This window comes from Panthera onca, chromosome F2 (assembly GCF_046562875.1).
Source record: "Panthera onca isolate mPanOnc1 chromosome F2, mPanOnc1 haplotype 2, whole genome shotgun sequence".
In the NCBI taxonomy this organism is placed as follows: domain Eukaryota; kingdom Metazoa; phylum Chordata; class Mammalia; order Carnivora; family Felidae; genus Panthera; species Panthera onca.
The window spans coordinates 39,321,439-39,348,371 of record NC_138356.1 but is presented as its reverse complement, the minus strand read 5'-3'; the positions used below and the strand labels follow the sequence as shown (position 1 = coordinate 39,348,371).

Sequence of the window (26,933 nt, the reverse complement as noted above, 5' to 3'; positions counted from 1 at the left end):
GCAGAGAAGGCACATACAAAGATGGGTATGATAAGGTGTGTGTTGTATGACGATAGGGGAAGGAACAGAGGGCTTTGGGAGAACAATAGAGTCAGAACTCCTCCCTCCCCGTTGGTTCAGGGCAATCTAATGTAACAGTGCTATTTTCTTTCTCACTTTCCTTTTTTCTTTTTTGACTTGGTAAGTTTCTTCACCTTGTGGTCCTAGATCCTAGTGGTTCTGACTCACGGCATTGGACATCAAATATTTATTCAGACCCAGCAGCTATGTGCTAAGCACTTTACGGAATGCTGGGGCAGAGTAATAGGACGTTAGCCTTAATGGGATGTGTGTGTATCGTTGTGTAGGTGTAGAGTACGCCCACACGGGCACACACCTGCAAACACAACCATTGTAACAGATGATGCTAAATTCACTTAACAGATACATGCAAAGTAGAGCCTAAAGAAGGAAAGTGATTGACTCCCTCCAATTTGAATGTGGGGCAAGGGAATTATGGAAGGCTTCATGGAAGAGGTAGCATTTGTTCTGTGTCTTAAAGGATCACACCTTTGTTGTAGTCAAGAGACATTGCAAATCCGGGGAAGAACGTGAAACAGGAATGCGAAGGCATGAACAACCATGGCTGGAGCTTACAGCACGAGAAGGTAACGGAAGTAGACATCTACCTTATGGGTGGGAGTGGCAGAAAGGGAAGCTACTGGATACTTCTAAGCTGGAATCACACTGTTGGGTTTGAATGTTACTGTCACTCCAGGAGTCATGTGGAAGGGAAGTTGAAGAAGAGGAAATGTGCCGTCTGCCCACTGAGATGGGATGGTGACTGGCTGCAGTGGCCATGAGGAAGGAGGAAGGGAAGAGCAGGCTCTGGAAGTACTAACTAAAAAGAACCACAGGGCTCTGGGCATCAGTTGGACATAGGGCCAGGGAGTGGGGAGCAGTGGTGTTTAAGATGAGTCTGAATTCTGATTTGGGCAACTGGTTACCATCGACGAGAATAAGAAATAACACATCAAGAGAAGACAGTTGGTTCACTTTGAAGCGTTGACTTCTAGGTTTGTCTGATGTATAATGACTGAAATACTCCATAAGGAGCTAGGTGACAGGTTTGTTTAGTAGCGATGTGTATATTGGAAATCTTGATTCTGAGTCACTGGTGACAGCTAAGACCTTTGGAATGACTCAGGAGGAAAATGTATATTGTGAAGAGAGGACAGACAGCCTTGAAAAGAACACTGGGGAATACCGGGGCACCCGAGACAGTCAGGTATCATTAAAATCAGGGGACACATTTTCATGGAGGGAGTGGTCTGCGGTGTGAAATGTCACAGAGGGGCCAGTAATTGGGAGGGCTCATGACTGCCTTTTGGATTTGGCCCTCTGGAGGGAAGGTGGTTACCAGTAACGCCTGTCCCCTTGTTGGAACTTATCTGTGGTGAGGTGCAAAGTGGATGGAAGAGAGGATATGGGCAGAGCCCCTAAGGTCTGTCCCTTAGAAGCCTGGCGGGGGATGAATGGAGGGAATACGAGGGAAGGTTTTGTCTGTTCTTGGTGGGAGGGACTTGAACATGGCCTAGGTTCTAGGAAGAAGCAGGTAGAGAGCCAGACAAACCGAAGGTAAGGAGGTGAGATGACTGGTAGAACGAAGCCCCCACAGGAGAAAACTCCAGACTTGGATACAGGTAAGCAAGAGTTCTGAGAAATGGGTCTGCAGGGATTTATGCCTGATGACCTCACTTTGCTCTTAAGAGCACTGGGTGTTGTATGTAAGTCATTTTGACGATAAATTATATTTTTAAAAAAGGGGCATGAAGTTATCAGAATTTGGCTGAAGGATTGAAGCAAGTCAAGCAATGTCTGTAAGATTAACGTACTCTCATTTTTTACTCGATGACTTTCTTGCCTCACCTCCTCTGGGGTTGTAACCAGCTGGACATGCTGTGGTACTTTCAGTCTGGAAAGCCTTTCTTTTTCATTGTCTCTGTCCTGTTCAGCTTTTCCCCTTGGCTTTATCATACCACGCATCTAACCTTGACCTCAGCATGAACTCGTGGTTGTTAACCCTCCTTTTGTGTTTCTGATTCGCGACTCCTCCCTGTTTCTTCCTTCCTTCCTTTCTTTCTTTCTTTCTTTCTTTCTTTCCTTCTTTCCTTTTTTCCTTCCCTGTTTCTTTTCTTACTGGGCTTATAACCAGTTCACATTTTCCTGTCGCCCCACTGAAAGTTTGAATCCTGTCTTCCTCATGTGTTTCAACGGATCTTTTGGAGTACTTCTGTGCCAGACTCTGCTGGGTCTGGAATACCGCCGTGTTCTGGGGTGGGAGCCCACTAAACTCTAACGAAAAAGATATACAAGAATTTTGAGTTTAACTATTGTGAAGAAAACTAACAAAGGAACAGAAAAACCTACTTGCCATGAGATGGCCAGGGAGGGATGGATGCCTGGAGGAGGTGACATTGATGTTGAAACAGAAAAGGTGAAAATGAGCTGATCATATGTAGAGGGGAGAAGGAAAACAGTAATTTTTTTTCTGGTATTTATCATATTCATAGACATTCTGTTGACACCCAATTCTATTGGATTATATATGTCAGTGGGTAACTACCAGGAACTGTTTGTGATACTGTGGTGTCTTTCCTGTGGATACTAACTGGGTTTCTAAAGGCCTAATAGAAGACCTGTAACAGATTACCCTTCAGACGATGGCAGAAGTGTATATTTATTTGTTTGCTGAAGGAAGTTACCTGGAAATTCAGCTGTTACTAAGCATCTGGTAATATATTCAGCATGGGACAGAAGGGAGGAACAGGACGAAAAATATATTTCCTCTGCCCGATTGCACTGGTGTTTCTGTGTTTCCTCTATCCTTCCCTCTCTCCCTCAACTCAGGTAGTTCTGATTCACTAGCTCATGAGGAAAACTGTGTGTGTGTGTGTGTGTGTGTGTGTGTGTGTGTGTGCGCACGTGCATGTGAAGCAACCATTATTAGTCATCATCATCGTATGGATTAGTTTAAATGTTCACTGCAACTTTAGTCCCAGAAATATACATTGTGGGGACTAATCTGAAGCTCCAGATTTTGAGACTAGGTGGGTTTTACAGGATCTTTAATATCTTTAGTTAAGGGATAGGATAAGAGTTGCAGATTTCTTGGAGGTGAACCTAGATAGGTGTCACAATATCTTTAATTTCTGTAGCTGAGGGACAGGACAAGAGTTCCAGATTTCTTAGAGGTGAGCAGAATAGAAGAAGGTACTAAAAGAAAGATAAACCAAGAAGAACGGAGACACTGAAATGGAACTTGGCTGACAATAATTTTGCCTAGCGTCCGCCCAAGTAGACATATCAAACATTATCTACCAGAGGAAAATGTATTGTTTTCTTGCGTGTCTAAGCTTGTACAACTAAGTTATTGTTTTCTAAGGAAAGAGGATGAAGATAAGAGTATGTGGAATGATTTATTAGGCTTCAGGAACTTTCCTAAGATGCCCTGGCCAGTACTTTTGAGAAGGGAAATACACCTAATAAGTGTTTTTTTGATCCCTCAAAACAGAGGTTCTCAACATTTTTACTCGATGCCACTCAAGGATTGTCAGCATTCACAATCCCAGTGGACTTCAGTGGTGGACTTCTCTTGCCATGTTCCAGAAATTCTACCACTTGGCTTTTCAAGGGAGTAGTAGTGATATTATCAAAGGGATGATTTCGGATGTATCCTAATTTGAGTTATTGTTAAGAGCAAGTTAATAATAATGTGGTGAACCTTGTCAGAGAATAACTTCCTTTGTATTTAGACATTTATTACTTTTGTGATTAGTTTATCTGACAGTGGTGAGAAGGGTGTGTTTTTGAAAATGATAGTATAGCTCTCCAGCCAGGAACATTTTTCATTTGTACATGGAATGAATGCTCTTTGCAGTTGTCCATCAATGTTTGGTTTGATTTCCCCTCATTATAATTCTTCATGAGCTCAGAGAAGACATCTCTAGTGCTATATGAAATATAAATGATTCCTAGTAAATGGATGGGAATTTAGACTGTCATCTTAATGTAATAACATGTTTACCCACATTTAAAGTATATATACAGATGAAGCTACACTAAGGACTTATTAACTTGAATTTTATTTATGTGTCTAGTTGAGACATATCCCTGGAACTTAATTAAGGTGCTGTGTGAATTGTAAAAATGTGTCATTCAAACTGTAGCTGTCCAGAATTTTATAGTTCTAGATTCCCCAATGATCTTCCTGAGATTAAAAGGTATACAGACTTTTTAAAGGGTCTTAAAATAAGGGGAGGTGAAAATAGACTTACTTAGGTGTATTTGAATATACATGTGAAGTTACTTCCTTGGTCAATAGAACTTGAGGGGTGGGTGCCTGGGTGGCTCAGTTGGTTGGGCGTCTGACGCTTGATTTTGGCTCAGGTCAGGATCAAGCCCTGGGGTGGATTCTGCACTGACAGTGTGGAGCCTGCTTGAGTTTCTCTCTCTCTCCCTCTGTCTCTATCTGTCTCTCTCCCCCACTTGTGCTCTTCCTCCTTCAAAATAAATAAGTAAACTTAAAAAGAAAAAAAAAAAAAGAACTTGAGCTTTTGTCCTTAGGGAATGTTTATTAGCAATTAACTAATTAGGGCGCCTTCTCTGAATTACTTTATTAATTTAAATAAGGTTATGGGCCTCCATGAAAAACGGTATTATGCAAAATATTAACTGAGGCAGAATCTATTAAGAAATGATGAATGTGAGAGTCATACAACTATATAGAATATATTTTGATCTCCTTATACTTTGACCATAATAAACTAAAGAGAAATGTCCATTTAAACACTTCGGTTCTCAGTTGATGTGTGAACATCATTACATGTAAAGAATTCGCTAATGTAATTCGTAGGCAGTTCAAACTTATCTTTGGGGACCTTTTTAGACGACTTAGCTTTTCAGTGAGACTCCTTTATGTGGAGGGTGCTGTTGATGTTGCATGGTGCTCCTTGAATGCTTTATAAAGAATGTGATCATTTATTTGGGGATTTTACTCTAATGCTGCTCTGGCAGACTTGTGGATTCCCTGACCCCATGACCTGTAGTTCTTTTCTTTTCTGTCTCTCTGCTACTGTGTGTGAACTTCTTTGTTACTAAAATAGCATTCATTCCTTTATTCAATAAACATTGATGTTAGACACTATTAGACGATTGGGATTCTGAGGTGAATAAGGCACTTCTACCTTTGTGAGGCGTTCAAGGGTTTTCAGCCCCTGTAGAGAACCCCACCTCTTGGAACCCTCCTTTTGGTTATCTTGAATCCCAGTTTTTCACCCCTTCAATCCAAAGCTGGACAGTCTTGGTAGAGCTCCAATTAAAACAAAGTATATTCTTCCTTAAATTTTTTTCACCGATAGATTCGTTCCTAGAAAAATCTGGGTGTGCTATAGTTTACCTAAATTCGTTTTAAGGCATACAGTTATTTTGTGAATCACTCACGGAGGGGAAACAAAAGTGCTGCCATTAAACGCTTTTGCTTAGTGCTTTGACTCCATGGTTTTGTAGTGTTCGTCCCAACTTCAGAGATGTTATAAGGAGAAAATATGAGGGTCTTAGGATGATCTAAATACAGTGTTAAAACCGAGCCAAAAATATAAAACAGGCTTTTTACAGCATGATTAACAGTGTATTTGAAAGCTCTGTCCCATTGTGAAGCACTGACTTGAGAGATAGCCACTGTTAATATTCTGCTGTAGATCCTTTGTATACATATCCTTCTGGACACTTACACACACACACATCTATTGATTTATAGCTATCTTAAAATATGTTTTTGTTTGTTTTGTTTTGTTTGAACAGGATCTTGTAAAGCATGTAGCTATGTAACTATTTCCCTTTCTTGGTATATTTCAGATTCTTTCCATGTCAATATACACAATCATTAAGTTCCACTCTATGATTCTATTCGAATTTGAATTTCCAAATGCCCATTGTTGGACAATTAGGTTATTTCTGGTCTTCTTCATTATAAACATCTTTGTACACTTGATATTGTTTATTTAGGATAATTTCCAAAGAGTGGAGTTGATATATTAATGGATATGTAGAATTTGGAGACAATTGATACATATTGCCTGTTGTCCTACAAGAAAATTGGTATCATTTTACAAAAGTGTGTTAGTTATAGTACCAACCGGCACTGTAAAAAAGTCTGTCATTTTAAAAAGTCTGTCAATATGTTAGGTGAAAATGAGTATATTGTTTTACACTAGTTAACTAGTTAAACTTTTTTCTCCATAGGGTTATAGATAACTTGTATTTCTTTTAATATTAAGCTTTTAAAGTTAAACTTTTTTCTCCATAGGGTTATAGATAACTTGTATTTCTTTTAATGTTTATTTATTTTTGAAAGAGAGAGAGAAAGAGGAGGCAGGAGGGTCAGAGAAGGGGGGGGGGGGCAGAGGATCTGAAGCCGGTTCCACACTGACAGCAGTGAGCCCCATGCAGGGCTCAAACTCATGAACCCTGAGATCATGACCTGAGCTGAAGTCGGATGCTCAACCAACTGAGCCACCCAGGTGCCCCTGGTTATGCCTTTCTTAACAAGGTTAGAATATCTTTCCTCAGGTTAGAATATCTACTAACCTGAATATCTACTACTAGAATATCTTTTCTCAGGTTAAATTAATATATATGTATTCTTATATGCTTAATATGTAACCTATATATTTAGTATTTTTATGTTAAAGATTTTATTTACATAGAAATGAATGACTTTGGATATATGGTGTGAGAAAGGTGCTTACCTTATTTCCTCCAAATTTTTGTCTAGGAGTTCCTGAGAGAGTTTGTAATTGAATTGCTTTTTCTTTTCCTTGTATTAGAAGTCATCGTTATCATGGACTGAATGTTTAGGTGATGTGTGTCTGTTTCTGAGCTTCATATATTTCTGCTTCTTTTTAATTTTATTCTGCTGAATTGGTTATTTCTGTACCAGTAGCATATTGTTCAAATTATTACAGTTTAATGGTGCATTTTATCAAATGGCGCATTTTATCAAATTCCTCATTACACTTTATTTTCAAAGTTTTCTATTTTCAATTTTATTGTAGATTGACTTTCACAACATTTGTACAATTCTGGAAAAAATTCTATTAGTATTTTGGTTGGGGTTGTATTAGATTTAATGATTACAGTGTATACTAAGTGGACACAGAACAGAAATCTTGATAATTTCTTTTTTATTTATTTATTTTTTTAATGTTTATCTATTTCTGAGACAGAGACAGAGCATGAGTGGGGGAGGGGCAGAGAGCGAGGGAGACACAGAAACTGAGGCAGGCTCCAGGCTCTGAGCTGTCAGCACAGAGCCCGATGCGGGGCTCAAACTCACAAACGGTGAGATCATGACCTGGGCCAAAGTTGGTCGCTCAACCGACTGAGCCACCCAGGCGCCCCATTGATAATTTAATTTCTTAAAAAATAGTTTAGCGGAGTGTGTGACTCTCGCTCTCAAGGTTGTAAGTTTGAGCCCCACGTCTGGTGTAGAGATTACTTTAAAAAAATAAAATATTAAAAAAATAGTTTATTACAGCAAACTACCTAAGGACCTACTGTGTGCAAGATCCTTGTTTAGACACTGGAGACAGATTTGAAAAGATACGGACCTTATCTTTTGTCCTGATCAACTTTTATAATTGTACAAGTATTTGAAGTAGATTGCATAGTGTAGGAGTACTGTAAGACGATTTTGTCAAATTTGTATTTTAGAGTTATTTCTCTAGAAGCGAGGAGGAAGGGGATTTGTGCAGAGAGGGAGTGGAGGTAGAGAAAACCCTTCAGAGCCTCTGGAAGATTTTGAAGCCCAGGCCAGAGGGCAAATTAAGGGTGGATCCTAAGTGTGTTTAGAAGTGACATTGATAGGACACAGGGAGTGGATTGGACTTGGAAGGAGAAGGGTATGGAGGGAGGAGTCTGAGGATGATTGTGGTGTTTTGGGCTTGGTCAACTGTGGGGGGAAGTGACGCTATGCTGGAGATTGAAATACAGCAGAAGGCACAGATTTCCCAAGGCAGGTGTTAGATTTGGTTCTAAGTACAGCTGCCAAGGGGTTGTGAAGCTAGGTAGAAGACTTGACTGGTTCTCCCAAGAGCGTCCTTTGCCGGGAGACATAGAGCCCTGGCGGGATTATTTACAGGAGATGAGAAGGCCAAGAAGGCTTGCCTCAGAGACTAGAAGGGATGAAGCCAGTTCAGAAGAGGAGTTAAGGCCCTGCCAGAGAGGAGAAGCCAGAGGCGGGAGAATTCACTAAAACTCGTAGCGACTAGAAGAACGGTATCACAAGAGAAAAGGAATGAGAAGCGGCTGAACAGGTCAGATGGTGCTGAGAACCCAAGTAAGATACAGATTGAACGGTATTTTTGGATTAATCACTAGAGTTTGTGCTGTGGCTGGATGGTTTGGGTGGAATGGTGTCAGTGGAAGCCCCATTGAAGTGGGAATGGAGTGTAAATAGAGAAGGGTTTCATTATTGTCACCATTTTTTTTGTAATATTTCCATCATTGAAGAAGCCTTGAAACTGTCTGAAGGGGAATGAAGAATACAATTGCTTTGCTGTCTGGTTACCTCCAAATCTGTGTTTTTAAGTTGAAAGATGTCTGTGTTTGTCCACTCTTTAACTTTTTCTAGCTTCTCGGCATCATGCTAAATTCTGGGACTCAGTTGATGTCTGATAGAACATGAGATGAAATGATACGCTCCCTGCCATAACAGAGCATTTTGCTGTCTGGTAGGAGATGTTAGACCAACAAGTTATTATACAGTTATTTATAATAGTTGCAGCAAGCCCAATAAAGAACAATTAGATGGTACAGGAGAGCTTCCCATACAGGGGACTTGGAAGGGACCCAGAACGCCTTCCTTGAGTAAATGAATTGGAGTGGAGATCGGTTTTCCAGGTTGAAAGGCCCTGAGTTGAGGTGAAGCTTGCAACCTATAAAACCAGTGAGATATGAGGTGAGATAAGAGAGGCAGGCAGAGACGAAATCTGTCTAGGTTGTAGGTCATTTAAAGGGTTTTGGATTTTATCCTGGGAGTGATGATAAACTAAACACTCTCAATAGGGGAGTAACTTGATTGGATCATTAGAATGTGAAGTTTTTGAGGGCAGTGATTTTCTTGTGTGTCCATTGTCTTTTCTCTGTGTCTGAAGGGGTACCTGGCACTTTGTAGATGGCTCAGGAATTTTCGAATACATGCTTTTATATTAAATGAGTGAATAGTTTTGTGTTTAACCAGATTACTTAAACTTGTGGGATAAGTACAAGTTGTTGTGGGATAAACTGATTGCAGTGTAGGGGAAGGGTTGCACAGACTAGTTCCTAGAAGGTCCCAGTGAGTGACGGTGGTGTTCCAGGATGCTGATAGCAATGGTGAAGCACATTTAGGAGGAAGAATAATTTGATGGTGGCACATGCGCAAGAAGACATTCAGGATGTTTTATGTAAAAACAACAGAGTCTTGCAGACGTATCTCTAAGTAAACTGTGACTTATCCTGCCTTTTTTCCAGATGATTCTTCCTGCTGTGTTTTGGTTTTAGTTTTTGACATTATCACGCACCTCTAGATTCCCACTTGCTCAAGTTTTAATTTTACTTTGTTACCAAGCTCTGTGAATCTGCCGTAGAGTATAAAAATGTCTTCCTGAATCTTCTCGTCTCCAGTCTTAAGAGCCACGTCCATGCTGGATCCCTGTATTATTTCTAGCCTAGGCTGTTGCAGACCAGAATGCCTGCCCTCTCTTGCCTTTCTTACCCTGTTTAATCTCTGCTCCATACTTATCCATAATATAAGATTAGAAATGAGCATATCCTAAAACTCTCAGTGCCTTCCCCTTGCCCATAATGTGAAGTCTAACAGTACTGGTTGTTGTTTTTCTAAAGAGTACATTTGATTAAATTCAATAAATTTTTTTGAGCTCCTGCTACTTGTCTGCAATTTAGCCACAGGTACATAGTCTGTGTACCTTCATAATTTTCTGCCCTGATTCACCAGCTCTTACCTGGATGATCATAACTGATGGCAGTGGATATGTGTACTACCCTTCAGCAGCTCCACAAGCTTCCTTAATAGCCTTTAACGCTGGCAAATAAGACAAATATCCCTGCAGGAAAATTGTCCACACTTAAAGATTGTCAAATGTTTGGATCACTTTTTATTTAGTGATTTTTTTTTTCCTACCTTCTGGAATAATCTTCATTTTGGCAACAGGATGTTATATAAATACTTATATTCATTGCATGGGCCCTTGGTGATGTCTGTATCTTTTTCTGCTCTTTACACACGCAGGAGTTACTTTTTTTGTGTTAACTTGAGTGATTTGGTTTTTCCTTAATAAGTATTTTTACCACAGTCATTCAGCGAACATTTGCCGGCTGCTTGTGCCAAGGGGTTCAAACTCTTCCCAGACAGGAGATCCTTTTTTTCCAAAGGAAGTCTTAACCAGAACAGCAGTGCATAGAGCAGATAAATATGGAGCTGTGCTGGTTGAAGTAGGGTAGCTAAACCCGGGGCTGCTGGATGACCACTTAGTGGCCTCCAGGAAGTGGTTCTTAGACTTGGAAACAGGAGTCACAGGAGTGAAGCTCTTAACAACTGTGAGAGAGATGACATTTCTTAGGAACTTACACACAGAGGTAATGCCTGGCATCCACTGGTATTCACATGACCAGCAGTCCTTTCCACACTTTAGGAAATTAGTAATTGATTTTTCTAGCTAGAACCACCGTTTGAGTACTTGTTAATGTTTAGAGTGTTTTTTGGGGGGTGCCAATTGGTTAAGGCAATCCACTCTTCATTTTGGCGCAGGTCATGATCTCAGTTCGTGAGATTGAGCCCCGCAGCAGATTCTGCACTGATGGCACGGAGCCGGCTTGGGATTCTCTCTCCCTCTCTCTCTGCCCCGTACCCCCCTCCCCCCAAATAAATAAATAAACACTTTCTAAAAAAATAGGGTGCTTTATCTTGGGGTCCACAGCTCATCTTTGTCAAAAAATGAGCAGAGTGATCGAAACTATTTCCTGATTCTACTGCTTAGCATTTTCCCCTCCACAAAGTGGCGTCTACTTTGAACACTTACGCTGTCTGCCTCACTCAGCCTTTGCCCCCCTCTAGGTAACCATAGTTCCTAATATGTCTCTGGCTATTTTGTCGGAAACTGGCTTTGTTTTAGTCTTCGCTTACCTTCTTTGTTCATTCAACAAATCAAGTGGCTGCTATTTCAAGCACTCTTCTTAATGCTATGGAGGCTGGACTTAACAAACAGGTAGAAATTTCTGCATTCGTGAAGCTGACACTGTGGTTGGGGAGACACTCAAAACCAAGATAAATGTGTCAAGTGCTAGCTAGATACATGCCATAGAGGAAGGGAAGGGAAATTCCCATTGTTATCCCCATAAGGACATGACCCAAACATTATTGAAGCTATTTTTCTAGAAATCGTGATAGGTTATTATAGACTCATCTCATTCTTCTGCCTGTTTTCCATCTTAACCCAAGTTCATGCACTTTAAAGGCATGAAGCTGGTCTTCAGACTGTCATCTCTGATTCCAGATAGCTGCTGGCCCAGCGGCTTACTGGCTCATTCCACACTGATTCCTTGGCCTTGTTCTCATTAGTGCAGTTTCCCAATGTTTACTAATGACCTGTCTTACTCTCCCGCTTTCTCAGAGCTGAGAGTTTACTTATTTTAGTCATTGGGTTTCAAACTTTTGTATTTTCTACCCGTTAAGCTTACCAAATGAAATATGTAGAAACCCAATCTATGAAAAAAAATACGAAAGGTCTTAATGGGACGGAAGGTGTTTCGGATGAAGCCAGAGGCACCTCTTCTCATCCCTGCTCTTTCAATCTGCATTGTCACCTCCAGGGACTCCTGCCATAGAGCCATTATTTTAGTATGGCGCTGTGATTTTATGATAACGGAAGTGTTCCAGGGCCGAGTTCCCTAATAGGGTAGGCACAGCTACCTTATTGAATGTGGCTAGTGTGACTGAGGAGCTGAGTTTTAAATTTTGTTTAACTTTAATTAAAATTTACATGGTCACAGGTGGCTAGTTACAGTAGTATTGGGAGATGAAGTCCTCGCGTAACGCTCTCAGTTTAACATTAACTGAATGTGTCTTTATTTCAGTTTTCTAGATCATGTAAAAATAACATTAGCTTTAGAAGGTAATGGACTCTTGAGAAGGTCTGGAATGAGTTCTGGCTTGTAACCTTGGACAGATTGTCCAACCCTTCTGGGCCTCAGTTCCTTTTTATAAGATGGGCAAATTTGTAGTACCTTTTCATAGTGAGATTTAAAATGAGGTAAAGCATGCAGGGCATTTGGTACAGTGCCCAATGCTTGATTTTAGGTGACTTATCCTAATAAGTTGGTTTTTTGTATGTTTGTTTTTTTGCTTGTAAAAAGAAAACATGCTCATTGTAGAACATTTAAATAAATGAGAAAAATAACAAGAAGAAATTAAAAATAATGTGTAATCCCACCATCCATAGACAAGCAACAGAAAAGCTTGTGAAATGTAGAAAAAATGTGTTTTTGGTTCATAACATGCTTTTCTCTTTGTTGTGAATGTGCATATGTATGATTGTGCTATTCTTGTAAAAAAAAGGGAGCTTTTGGAGGCTGTAGGTCTTATGTATACAGATTGCTTTACAAAGCCTTTTTTCTAATATTATATAAAAAGCCTTAGGGAATATGTTGTCATTACTGGAAAGCTGGTGAATTCAGTGATTTACTACTGTTTTTTTTTAGATTTATCTTTGGTAACTTAATGTTTTCAGAATATAGAAATTCTTTTCATTTATTTATTTATTTATTTATTTTAATGTTGTTTTAAATTTATTTCTGAGACAGAGAGAGACAGAGCATGAGCAGGGGAGGGGCAGAGAGAGAGGGAGACACAGAATCTGAAGCAGGCTCCAGGCCTCTGAGCTGTCAGCACAGAGCCTGACACGGGGCTGGAACTCACAGACTGTGAGATCATGACCTGAGCTGAAGTTGGACGCTTAACTGACTGAGCTACCCAGGCGCCCCTAGAAATTCTTTTTAGAATTCTTTTAGGATGATAGAAAAAAGATGGAGGTGATTTTAAGTTAAAGCTCTTAGAAGTTCTGGCGTCGCAAAGTTGTCATGACTGTAGACATGCCTTATGACATAGTACTATGTATTCCTTTAAAATACTACATTTATTGAGCACGTTCGCTGTATCAGGCACGGGCCAAAGTGCTGAGAATATAAAAACAAGTAAGATGTCATCATTACCCTTGAATAAGTTATGACCTAGTGGGAGAGACCGACTTGATTCTAAATACAGTGTGGTCAGTGCTGTAAGAGGGATCTGGACCGGGTAATAAGGGAATAAAGGGCCTTCCTGGCCAGCTAGGGATGGAAGGGTTGTCAACGGAGGGTCCCTGGCTGAAGTAATACCTGAAAGAAGATTTAAAGGAATGATGGACTTAACCAGGCAGTGGTGGGGTGAAGAAGAATCTAGGGAAAAGAAAGGGTGCAGTGTGAGGGAAGCCTATACGACCTGGGGGCATTGGGAGAGCTGCGTTAGTTTGGTACGGAGTTCAGAGGTGGGGATAAGAGTGGAAGGGAGAAATGAAGATGAGCCTGGAGCAGTTACAGAAACCAGATGGGTCCCAGTGGTCTTTCAGTGCCTTATTAAGGCACAAGGCCTTTATGTTTCACATCGCAAAAGGTCTTTGAAGAGTACTAAGAAGAGAGGAGTAAGGTCTCTGATCATATCTTTGGCATACGTAGTGACGTGATGGTGTGATTTGGACAATGGCACAGAGATGAATAGTGCACGGCAGGGAGACCATCCAATGGGTTGTTGATTAGACCAGGTGAGAGATGATGGATGAAGAGGGTTTGAATCCAGGGTGTTGAAAATGAGTAGCCCTCTGGATGTTTGGGTGCGGAACTTGGGAGGGATGGTGGGCCTAGAGGTACAAGTCATCGACATAAGAGCCATGGGGTGACTGTCACCACACAAATGAAGTCCCTAAGGAGAAGGTATAGAGAGAAGATTTCAAGAGTAACTATGAAGGAGCATGGGGGAAGCTACGAGTAATTATCACAGTGGTGAAGAAACGTCAGAAGGAGCAGCCCGGACGTCCTGAGAAGAATGAGAGCGTTGGAATGCTGGGATTCTGGGGATAACAATGTTTCCAAAGGGAGGAAGTGGTGAGACGCAGTCAGATTCTACAAAGATGCCAGATAAAGTATCTGGCGTTTCTTGGATTAATAATGAAGAGATAATTGAAGAGTTTCAGTGGGAGTTAGGATGATATCTTGATGCTACACTCCCAATATTATTTTAGTGTGTATTCTTTGGTTTCAAGTGTGGGTTTTAGGCAAAGGAGGGATTGATTGACGAGGTTCTGTGGGCTGTTTGGAAGATCACATTGTAGGAATTAGTAGAATGAAGAATTTCGCATTATCAGGATAATCTCTTGCCATTTTTCTTCATTTCTTTCTGCCTGTTAGTTGCCTTCTTTTTCACATGGAGGGCAGTAGGCAGTACAGTCTTGTACCTCTGGAGTGAGATTGTTTTTCTGCCTTCACATCTGAAGGTAAAAATGTTGGAGAATGACTGAGATTGCCCATCTTGGACAGGGTGCTGTGCTGGAACCAGCTGCTGGTAACCTTGGTACAAGGTCATGAAAGAACATGGTGACTCCCAAGGTAGTTATGGGATTAGAGGTATGACAGGTCCCAGTATGGGGAAGAAAACTTTCTAGGAGTCCACTGGAAGTTTGTGAAAGATGGAATGGGAAATGAGGAAGGAAGGAATGTGAGTGTAGAGTACTCTTTAAGAACCTGGGCTATCCGAGTGAGTGTTTTGATGGTAACTAAACAGGGACAAGTGGACATTGGTAGGGTTGTTTCATAACCAGATCATCAGTGGAGATTTAGTAATGAAGATTGAAAAGGTATTTGAAAACAAGAGATAGATGTTAATTGTAGTGTGTGTGGGAAAAGATTTCTATGCAGACACATTCTTGTGGACATAGATATTTATGTGAACAGAGGAAGTCTGGTTATGATCACCAATTTCAAAATAATTTTGTGGTCCCTTTATTGTCAGATTTATGTTCTCTGGGTAGTCTTCTTTGTCTTTGAAATGAACATAAGCCATATCTGTAGAAAGAAACCAGAGAGTATTAGAGTTTGCAGATGATCCCTGAAGTTCTATAATCTAAGATGCCTAATTTTATGGGTAAGAAAAGTAGACTCCAAAGAAGAGAAGTGAAGGAATCACAGATATAACAGTACCTACCAGAAGAAGAGGGTCTGTTTTAGTCCTTGGGTCTCTGATCAGTTCACGAGGAAGTCTTTCCCAAAACTTCCATAGACCTCCCTGGATGACCCATTGTCTAGAATTGGAGCACAGCACTCACCTCTGAAACCTGTTGCTGATAAAGGGGAGCATGATAACTTGATTAAAAGAAGAAGGATCTGCTCCCCAAGAATTGTGCACCTGAACAAAATCAGGACTTTCCAGCAAGAAAGAAGGGAGAAGCGCTGTTGAGTAGGAGCTCCAGGATCTGTGACATAAGCTAAAGAGTTTGTTTGTATTCTGTGGGCAGTGGGACCTTCCCAAAGGTGTTTTTTTTTTTTCTTTTTTAACGTTTATTTACTATTGAGAGACAGACACAGAGTGTGAGCAGGGAAGGGGCAGAGAGAGGGGGAGACACAGAATCTAAAGCAGGCTCCAGGTTCTGAGCTATCAGCAGAGAGCCCTACGTGGGGCTTGAACTCACAAACCGTGAGATCATGATCTGAGCCGAAGTCGGATGCTTAACCAATAGCCACCCAGGCACCCCCTTTTCACTTTAAAAAAAAAAATTTTAACATTTATTTATTATTGAGAGACAGAGGGACACGGTGTGAGCCGGGAAGGGGCAGAGAGAGGGGGAGTGGACCTTCCCAAAGGTTTTAAAGCATGGAATAGACAAGATCATATTTGTGTTTCAGAAAAAAAAAAAAAATCTTCATAAAACACCTGTGATGAAGTAACAGATGATTCTTACACTTGCCTAAAACGACATAAGTTGATCACAGAGTTGAAGTAAATTTCAGATCTCCATCATGTTCCCATATTACCTGCATTCCACTTCCTAATCATGTATTTATATGCTGTTGATGGTTATGTATTTGTCTTTTTAATTAGGCATTTAAAAAAACTGCCATCAAATTGCTTACTGTTTTCATTGGTTGGAGTGATTGGATATATAACACACATACACACACACACACACACACACACACACACAACTATCGTACTCATAGGCTGTGGTTGGAGTGATTGGGGGTAAACACACACACACACACACACTGTCGTACTCATAGGCTGTGGTAAATGCTAAAAGGCCAAACAAGCATGATGCGGTTGGTGCCTTGGGCACCTGGGGAAAGCTATAAGAGGATCTGTAATGGGCAGTGAAGAATGGGATAGGTGCGGCAGATCTTTCTAGATGAAGGAAATAAACAGTATAAAATGAAAGGCAGAAAAGCCAGGGAATGCCAAGGTGCCCTGTACAGATAGAGCATAGACCCGGGGGGAGGACATTGGAAATAAAGCCATGAATGGATGACGGAGAGGCAGGCACAAGAGAATGGAGATCACATGTGCTGGTGCCTGACTTGAGTAGGTACTATGCCAGGGTCTTAATGAGGCAGAGAGGGGTGTATATCAGTATTCTTCTTATGAGGAACTCAGGATCAGCATAACTTGCCTGAGGACCCACTACTGATGGCTGAGTTTACATTCGAAACCAAGTCTGTCTTAACTTGGAAATTTGTCTGTTATTCCAAATAGCCTTCCATTGTATCATTCCATTGTGCTTAGACTATTAGCATTTGACTTTTATTCTCCTGAGCAGGAATGAACATTCCAGAAGTGCTCAGCAGGGAAATAAGATGGCAGCATTGTGGAGGCTGGGTGGCCACCATTCTGGTCTACAGGCAGTTTCCTTTAACATCTCACACCCAGCCACTGGAGTCACTAAATGATTCTGTTGTCAGGCCTGAATTTGCCATATTTTCCATAGAAATAAAAATCAAATTCTGTACCCAGTTTTGTGTTTCCTTAGCTGCTTTCTCCTTTCTGGTAGGAGTACTTCAGTTCCACTTGGGCTGACTCCTCTTTATTGTGTATCTTGTAGCTCCTATAGCTAGCACTTACTCAAATTAGGCTAACTGTACCAACTGCTAATTCACCGAGAGGTTTCTCAATCTGTCACATCTGGGATGTAGGTATTTCTTCTATTATAAGATATTTCTTCTATTATAATTGACACGATGAACTCTGATAGGAAAAGACGTCCCGTCTACCAATCCTGAACTTTCTATTTACGTAAAGTAATCATCTCTAGAAATAGTATGTAAATAAGGAAAATACAGAATGCCTCTTCTCCATACCTGAAAAACACATCTGGAACTGTTTGAACTAACAAAAAGTAAAGTAAGTGCTACGGCAGATTATGCCATACCTTTCCTTTTTACTTAAAAAAAAAAAAAGAAAAAGAAGGAAATGGAAAACATACCCCTTCTAGAAGCCTCTGACACTGAATTGGATATTGAAATGGTATCAGTAATGTATTTATATATGCCACATTTTCTTCCATGTTTCAGCCATCTTTGGTACATATGTGTTGGATATTTGCCATGTGAGTTGAAATGTTACCACATAGGGGAGATCTTTATTTAGTAGTCGTGTGTATCATTAAGGTAGAGGCAAGTCAGTCCTTTTGATTATACATACCTTCCTGCTCTGATAGATTGTTTTTCTTTTTCTTTTTCTTTTTTTATCATTTTGTGCCAGGCTTTCAATTGATGTCAGCATTCCCCTGCAGCAACTAAAAATAGAAATTACATCTAGGAATAATTTTCATAAACTTAAAAAAATTGCATAAGAAATATTATAACTTAATATTGGTTTTACTGTATCCTCTAATTTGAAACGGAGAAGAAATACTTCTGTGGTTGAATCATAGTTCTTTTGCTGTTTGCTATAAAAGTTTCAAGAATATATATTTCAAAATGTTTTGCTTTTTTTTTTTTTTTTTTTTTTTAAGTAATCCAAAACAAATGCAACAGGACTCAGCATACTTGAAACACATTTTCTGAATTTATCTTAAATCTCTCTACTCCAGAGGGTTTGTGTGTGTGTCCGGGTTAGTCCTGGCTGGTAACTTCACCATCTCTCCTCGTCCTGGATTGATTGCACTGAACAGCACGGAATGAGTTACATATGGTCCCACTTTGTCTAAGTTTGTAGGACCTCTGGGTTGGAACTCCATTTGATCAGAGTGGAGCTAACTGTCGCCGAAATTTGGCTATTCCGGCCAGAATGCATATAGTCCTGTTTAGAAGCAGTGGCGTTTTTGCAATGCTTTGGCTCAGTGGTTCTTGTTCTTAAAGTATCGATGCCATGCCATTTCAAGGATTTAAAAAAATCACTCCTCTACCTTTCATCGTCGTCGTTGTTGTTGTTGTTGTTGTTGCTGTTGTTACTATTATTAAGATCCTCTTAAGTTTGAAGAGGACACCCATTGTCGATTTTATCGTCTATTTCCTTTTCTCTCAGTGTCAGCAACAAGGGTAGACAGACGCGGGTTTCAGATGTGTTTTCCAGTTTAGGTTCTGCTCAAGAAGTACCTCCAGGTAAGTAAGGTGCAGGGGCCGTGCCCACTAAGGCTCAGCGTGTCCGGGTGGACGAAGCCGCCTGGGGGGGTCACTTTCTCTTCATTTGGGCTCTTTTCTCCCTTGCTGCTTTTTTCCTTCCCTTGCTTTATTTATTTTTTCACGATTCCCACCCCCCCCCCCCGCCCCCTCCCGCTCTTCCTCCCTCTGTCTGCACAACCACGTGCTTCAAGTCTGTGTATCTGGACTGCCTTCTCTAACAGTTCAGTGTGAGTGTTCGCAGAATGAAAACCAGATGGACCTGCAGTTCCCACTGTTATCTCCCAGCCGACTCTGGCAAGCCTCCCTCTATCCCTCCTTCCTTGGCATGACAGAAATATTTGCCTTTATTTAGGGAGAGTTGTATTTGCTGCCGTACCTCTTCCCTCAGCTGCAACATAAGCGGAAAGCTATTTATTCCCTTGTTGCTGAGGTTGGTCGAGGTGAGTAGACCGTGCAGCGAATTTAACTATTGAAGAAGCGCTTTTAAACCTGCCTGACTTGGGTAGTTTTCTAGACTAAGTGAGTTACTGATCCTGGGTGTTACAGTGTTCTGGAATAGCACTAGGAAGGCAAGCTTTTAAGGGGTGAGATCAAGGTAGAAACGCTCTCCATGTGGGTTTTTACCACATTTCACTCAGAACACGCATTGACTAAAGGGGCATTCGTGGTTCTCCAGCGAGCTGTCAGGGTGAAGAAAAAGAGACTCTGATACTGGGCTATCAAAATGCTCTTATTAGAATGATGATTATTTTCATTCTTTTATCGCATTTCCCCTGTTACGGCATCGACATTATTTCAACTTTAAAATGTTATGCTCTGTTGTAACCCAAGTCTCGTGACACGGCTCTGAATAAAGGTGTGAGGTAGGTTTGGAGTTGCCAGCATAGTGATTTGGATTTTTCACTTAAAAAAAAAAATAGACATTTAAAGTCAGTGTTGAGAATTTCTCCCCATGGTTATCCTAGTGTTTTAAAAAGACCCACTCTTGACCAGTAGTCCCCGTGACTTGACTTTTCCAAAAGTCCGAGTGGGAAATATTTGTACCTAAGGCTGCCTGAGGGGCCTCAGACATTGTTGGTGTGTGTGTGTGTGTGTGTGTGTGTGTGTGTGTGTGTGTGCGCGCGCGCGCGCGCGCAGGCACACAGTGCTGGTAGAAAATTGTATTCTAAAGAAACAAAACTCACTTTTTTATTGGAGATCTGTTGCTTCAATAGATTTGACAGAGAAAAAACAGCTCAGAATTTCAAAGGCAAAGCATGCATAGTAGAAAACAGGCTTGAAACTCAAATGTTCGTTATTGGGTAATCAGGAAATTTCTCCATATCTGTCACATACTCATGAGAAAATACAGAGAGGGCCTTTCGTTCCTTTTCATTTGCTATTTGGGGTTTTTCCATTCTCACTCCGCCCGAGGTTATTAATTGAAGGATTGGTCTCATGTTTCTAAGACGGTGGGTCACAAATCACAAATTCTGAATAAACAATCGTGTAACCTCATTGTGTGAAATACAGCATTTATGTAGTGGGGCGTTTTCCTGCAGGGCAGAGGAACATTGAAGTGAGGAGTGTATCTGGGAGACATAACCTGCTTCTCCTAATGGGCCAGAAACTAAGCACGGAAAGGCCACGGCAGGTGTTACAAAAAAAAAAGTCCTTATAAACATGCTGGCTCCTATCAGTATCTCACCTGCATAACAGACCTTCAGATTTGTGTTGTTCCTCACTAAAAGGTTTATTACCATTTTACTTCCTCATCTATTTTTTACCTCTTGCTAGCGTTGGCTTCAGCTTCGAGTGAGGTTGTGCCGTTGGATATAACACTACCAAGGTAGCATCTGCCCAAGCCAGAAATAACAATAGGATGTAAAATAACCCAGTTACAAATGAGGTCCTGCCATCTGTGCTACACCTTCTTAAGTGGGGTTTGGATGATAAAGTCCTGATTTAAACTTCAGTAGATCAGCCTATTTTATTGAGAGGAGATGTCGGATTTCTTCTGTTCACTTGCTTGTAAAAAAGATGAACCCCACTTAAAAAACAAAACAAAACAAAACAAGAAACAAAAAGCAACGAAGGTGCTTAAGGAGTAAAATAACCTGTTCAATGGTGGCGTCCTCCAGATCGGACTGAGAAGCACTCCACGATGCCAGACTCACCTGTGGATGTGAAGACCCCATCTAGGCTGACTCCTCCCACCATGCCACCTCCCCCTACAACTCAAGGAGCTCCGAGAACCAGTTCATTTACACCGACGACGTGTGAGTAGACACTTCTGCGTTTCCCGTTTCCATTTTGAAGTCTAAATTTTTTTTTCCTGCAGAAGTGAAGCCCCCCCCCCCCCCCCGCCCCCCGCCGCCTCCTTCCCCCAAATCATTTAATTGCCAGTGAGTAGGTATTGAGCCTGCGCAGACGTACAGCATCTTAGGTATAATTTGTATGACTGCCAATATTTGCCTGCCTTTCCATTTTTGCTTCACAGTTGTAGTCTGCTTTGATTTCCGCAATGAAGACTATTGCATTCGTTTGGGCTGCGGCTCCATTTGTTACCACCGTAATTTTTACTTTGACTTAATGTGTAGCTCCTTATTTTAGCTTGTACATTTTGCCTTGGAACATGTTAATATCCTACAATTATTTCCAGGTTGCTTCTGGTCTTCTAATACCACTTTCTTCTGGTATTTACAAATAAGATTCAAAGCTAGAAGCCTTACGTGAAAAAGGGGTATTGCTCTGGGCAACAGTCACATACAGAAAACTTTCTGAAAGAAGGAGCATCTTTCTTGTCTTGAGCCTGTCAGACTTTTATTAAACCTTTACTCAATCCCAACTCGGCTCAGGCCTTGTGTCCTGAATCAGTGGCGTGTATTGGCTTTCTGGGTTGTCCGAGGAAAGGACAGAACATTCCGAGAGAACAGCCACTTCCCTTCCTTTCCTGTAGATTCCAGCAGGGATAGTGGATAGCTTTGTTTCCATCAGTTTCAAAGTCCCGGGTAAAATTGTCCTAAAGGATTTGTGAAACTAATAAATGCTATCTGTTGCAGATAGTACTATTTACAGATCGTGTGTCATCAAGTCTGTATGAATGAACAATCACAGGCAAAACTAGATCCATGGGATTATAAGGGATTGGCAAAATACACATCCCAGGCTGTTTATGCGGCATTGCGCTGCCATTTAAAGGCCTTTCCAAACGTGTAAGGAACAGGAGGCTGCAGCGGCACCAAGTTGCGACCCTGTCATCTTGTATCTGGTTTGTCGTTACCCAGAGCCACAGTGATGGGCACATGTCTTCTGTGAGAAGTCCTAGTGAGCAGTCATTTCATGACAGGTTGCTTTGGTGCTCGTTTGGGACAAGGGGCTATTGTATTATCTGGAAACTTTTAAGAATGATAGAGTGCTTCAGACATCTTCAAACTTCTGTTGGAGATAACCTGTCAAAATTACATGTAATAGATGAGTTGGATAAAGTGGAGTTGGTCGAATTTATTGATTTTAATATGATAAAATCAACATTTTCGTTAGTGAGAAATGCACAAAATTCTCTAGTCTTGTTCTTACGAATTATCTTGGTGTTCAGATACATTTTATCGGAAACAAAGTTGTCAAATTACCGCCAATCCACGCTATTAGTTGGGACGAGATGTCCCTTTCCGATTTCTTGAACTAACTCTCTGATAATTACCATATCCGTTTGGCTTCTTATATAAAATTTGCATCTTCCCTAAAGAAGTGGTTAAGAAATATGAGGGGGAGAAAATAGCCTTCTAATTGGGTGGTATAAGGTTAAAACTTGAAAGTCCTATTTCTATAAACACAGCTGTCAGTTGTGTGTACAAAACATGATTAAAAATGTTCAGTGATGAATTTAGTCTCCACCAAATGTACACTTTCTCTAGGGGAACAGTTTAGAGAGGAACGGTCCCGCTATATTGATGTCAGCCCGTGACAGAAGGCTGACATCCAAAAACGCTGTTTGTTCCGTGTTTGAGACATTTCACGTGGTTGGCATATGTGTGCACGGGAGGCAGGGCTGTCCCCGGGTTACAGCCGACTCCCATGGGGGCTCCGCTTCCGCGTGGAGTACCGGCATGCAGCGTGAGGAGGGGAGAGCCATCCAGTCCTAGAGTACCTGAACCCGTGGTACCCCTGGGAAGCCAAAGCCTTTGACAGAAAAGCCTCCCCCCACCCCGGTTTCCCAAACCACAGGATCCTCCAGATTTAAAGGGAACGAAACTTGATTGTAATTTCCTTGTGCCTTTTCCCTCTGCGTTGATTTACTTGTTTTTCTTTCTTATTTTGTGCTCTTGACAGTAACCAATGGCACGAGCCATTCACCCACAGCCTTGAATGGCGCCCCCTCGCCGCCCAATGGCTTTAGCAATGGGCCTTCCTCCTCTTCCTCTTCTTCTCTGGCTAATCAACAGCTGCCCCCAGCCTGTGGCGCCAGGCAACTCAGTAAGCTGAAACGGTTCCTTACTACCCTGCAGCAGTTTGGCAATGACATTTCTCCAGAGATAGGAGAGAGAGTCCGCACGCTCGTACTAGGACTGGTGGTAAGCAAACGGAAATTAGCCCAGTTTTCTGGGGGTAACGGGAGAGGGTGTGTATGGGAGATGTGAAATACAGACTGTTCTCCCAACCGTTTTGTTCACCTACCTGGAGATTGCATGTAAGTCTGGTAATTCTGTAGTAACCGGGTTCTCAAGTCTGCATTGGGTATTGGTCCCCACCGTGGTTTCTTTTACTATCTGACAATAAAGATATGGTGACAAAGTTTATTATTATCTTAGCCATAAACACATGTGTGTGTATAAAATGCAATAGGTATACGTTCTTGGCATGACGAGTGGCTTTCAGCAGTGACAAAATGTTTTCGTTATGTTAGCGATCCATTTAATCTAGCTAGGGTGCTCGTTTTGACATAGTTGCTTTGAAGGATTTTTATCACTGGTCTAAGATGAACAAGAGTTTATAACGAATAACGTTCTTCTATGTGTTTTCATTTTTGAGGCTAATAACATTTTTTTAAAAGTTTCATTGTGGTAAAATACACATAACGTAACATTGACCACTTTAACCGTTTCTGGGTGTGCAGTTGAGCGGCATTAAGTACCTCCATGTTGGTGTATATCCATCACCACCACCCATCTTCAGAACCTTCTTCATCACCCCAAACTGGAACTCCGTACCCATTAAACAGTAACACCACAAGTTCCCCTCCCTCAACCCTTGGTAACCACTGATTGGTTTTTGGTTTTATTTTTTTTTTTTAACAATTCTTTGTTAAAGGTAGAATTAACTTAAACCATTCATTTGAAAACAGAAGTGTTGAGTTAGGCACATTGTGCCACACTCTGTACATTATCACACCGGAAATGAGCACATGTATCATTTTGGGGGGGGGCATCCTGAATCATTTTTGTATACATACTGTGATTTTTTGGTACAGGTAGAGGATTTTCATTTAGGAAGGGCCATTTTCCCATAGCAAACGGAGTCAGGGAGAAGCTGTGAGTCACAGGTTCAATCCTTACGGTAGACCTGAAATTCAGGTGACGGGCCCCTGTTTGCCTTCTCTTGAAATAGATCATTCGTTTGTATTCCGTGGACTTATGGGCAAAGCCATACTCGTTGTGTTTTGCGAAAGAAGCCCCCGGATTAAAGCCCGTGCACGAGTCTAGTACAGTAGACGATGCTTCCAATCACAATAACTCACATTTGACAGATGTTTTGCAGTTTGCTCTTTTAACTCTTACCTCCCTCTCCTGAGTGCTCTAAGAAAAAGCTTTCACATTTTCCACAATCTGCCAGCTCCACCTGGCACTCTTCCCGGCCAGGAAGGTGAGGGCCACAGGAGTGTGTCAGCTTTGCCACAGTTACTTTTGTCAATCACTTATCTTTTTCCTTTGTCATTCTTGAGTTTCGCAGAGTAGACTTTGCAACTAGCAAATAAACTAGACCCAAGAACCGCAAAGTAAATCCAAAGCAGTGATTGTGTCCCATAAATAGTGAAAATGTTCTTTGTAACAAAAAAAATGGTTTTTTTTGTTTTTTTTTTGAAAACTGCTTTATATATTTGATGTATTCTCTAACGGTGGTTTCCGTAAGTTCCAATGTGGAAGAGTTTGGTAACTTTAAGTCAGTTTTCCCAGATGTTCAGTGGCATACTTTCGAGTGCAATACTTCTTTTCAGGGACATATTTATTTAAAAACCTTTGGGGCGCCTGGGTGGCTCAGTCGGTTAAGCGTCCGACTTCAGCTCAGGTCACGATCTCACGGTCCGTGAGTTCGAGCCCCGCGTCGGGCTCTGGGCTGACGGCTCAGAGCCTGGAGCCTGCTTCCGATTCTGTGTCTCCCTCTCTCTCTGCCCCTCCCCTGTTCATGCTCTGTCTCTCTCTGTCTCAAAAAAAAAAAAAAAAAAAAAAAAAAAAAAAAAAGTTAAAAAAAAAAATTAAAAAATAAAAACCTTCAGAGGGTAAGTCAGGGGAAGACATTAATTAATAGTGCTTTGCATGGAATCGGCAGGCAGTGAATATTTGTCAAATGAGTGACTGAATAGAGAGTGGATGTTGTTTTTGAATTTTGTTATTTGAATCCAGTTGACATGATATCACTACATTAGTTTCAGGAGTACAACATCGTGATTGAGCTTCTCTATATGTTAGGCTGTGCTCACCGTAAGTGTACCTACCGTCTGTCACCATATAATACTATTATCATATTTAACTATATTTCCTATGCTGTGCCTTTTATTCCTGGGACTTCCTCATTCCATAACTAGAAGCTTGTATCTCTTAACACCTGTTTGCCCATTTTGCCCAGCTCCCCGCCTACTGCCTTCCTTTCTGGTGATGAGCAGTTTGTTTAATAGAGAACGGATTTTTTTTTTTTTTTTTGGAGCATTTGACTACACGCTTTTATGTATGCCATTTTATTTAAATTCTTGGGCCTGCCCTTAAGGGGTAGTGATTTTATATACATTTTACATGTGGGGAAACTGAGGTTCACGAAGTAAAACACAGGGCTACCCAACCGTAGTGACGGGCCTGTGATTTGAACTCAGGCAGTCAGTCATAATGAATCCCCTTATGCTGTTATTTAGATGGAGTTAGAAAATCTGTCAGGAGGAACAGGCTCAAGGCACAAAATAACTGGCATGGCTTTAGAAAACCAGCCATTGAAACAAAATGAAAGATAAAACAAATAGACTCCCTGATCTCTGTTACAGATAGGAAGTTCATGTTTATTCATAGTTTCATGTGAGGATGTTTTGAGTTTAGAGGTGTAAAAAACTTAAGAGTTTGCTGGCCCCACACTTAATCATGAAAAGGAAAAGAACTGCACAAAAAAGTGGGTGGAGGCATATTTTGAAGGAGTTAAGGTCACCAGTACCGCAGTTTAGTCAGGCCTGAGGGTAATTGAGGTGTGGAGGAAGTGGAGACTGAAGTTTCTAGTTGTGAATCTGCCACGACACTGAGGAAGACGAACCAAAATACGGTTAATGTACTCAACACTCTTACAAAAGGTTGGTTGTCTGTTAAGTAGATGCTTTTATCGATACGTATGGCCCGCTATAGGACAGCGGCCCTGAGTATTTGGCGGCTGGCTTATGCGACGTAGGTTAGGACTAAGTGCGAGTCATTCTGTGCAGTCCCATTGGGGTTGAGCAGTACATGTTGCCTGTAGGGTAAGTGGAATATCTTTGGTAACCGGAGAGTGTTTTCACTCTCTGCAAGACTCAGTGACTCAGAGACGTCTCAGACTTGTTCTCGGGCTTTATTGGTCAGCACACTACCCAACTTAGCTGCTCCTCCTGAACCAAGATGCTTTGGTCGACAAAGAAGGCCTGCAAGATGGGAAGACAGAAGAATATTTCCACCAGAAATAACACAGACATGACACGTTGGATGAATTGAGATTCTGGCCCTTGCCTTTGGGCTTTGAGCGATCAGTTGTGCTTTCAAATATATCCGAGTATGTTCGTTTTTCGTACAGGTAATAGAAGTCTCTGCAATCAGAGACTTCTGTGACAATGAAACTGCGCTAAGGTCCCTGCACATTATTCTCCAAGTTCCATAGTTAATGTGCTACGTTACCTAATGCGATTGTTGGAGGTGGGTGGTAACTGTATCTGATATGTGATCTTTGTTTACAAAGTCGAAAGGTTTTATATTGAAAGTGGTGCTTCCTGC

General features: G+C 41.2%; 1 protein-coding gene across 7 annotated transcripts in view; it reads left to right on the top strand.

The window, feature by feature from the left end:
- The window catches only part of RUNX1T1 (RUNX1 partner transcriptional co-repressor 1), a 139,937-nt gene that overhangs the window by 59,655 nt on the left and 53,349 nt on the right, over window positions 1–26,933 (top strand). For 5 of the 7 annotated variants that reach the window (XM_060610890.3, XM_060610884.3, XM_060610885.3 and 2 more), the window contains 2 exons: window positions 20,862–20,999; window positions 23,053–23,294. In XM_060610890.3, coding sequence (XP_060466873.1) covers window positions 20,862–20,999; window positions 23,053–23,294 — 380 coding nt within the window. Of the gene's footprint in view, window positions 1–7,814; window positions 8,378–19,120; window positions 19,182–20,861; window positions 21,000–23,052; window positions 23,295–26,933 lie in introns of those variants that run through there. The other 2 variants (XM_060610888.3, XM_060610889.3) reach the window with 2 other exon arrangements.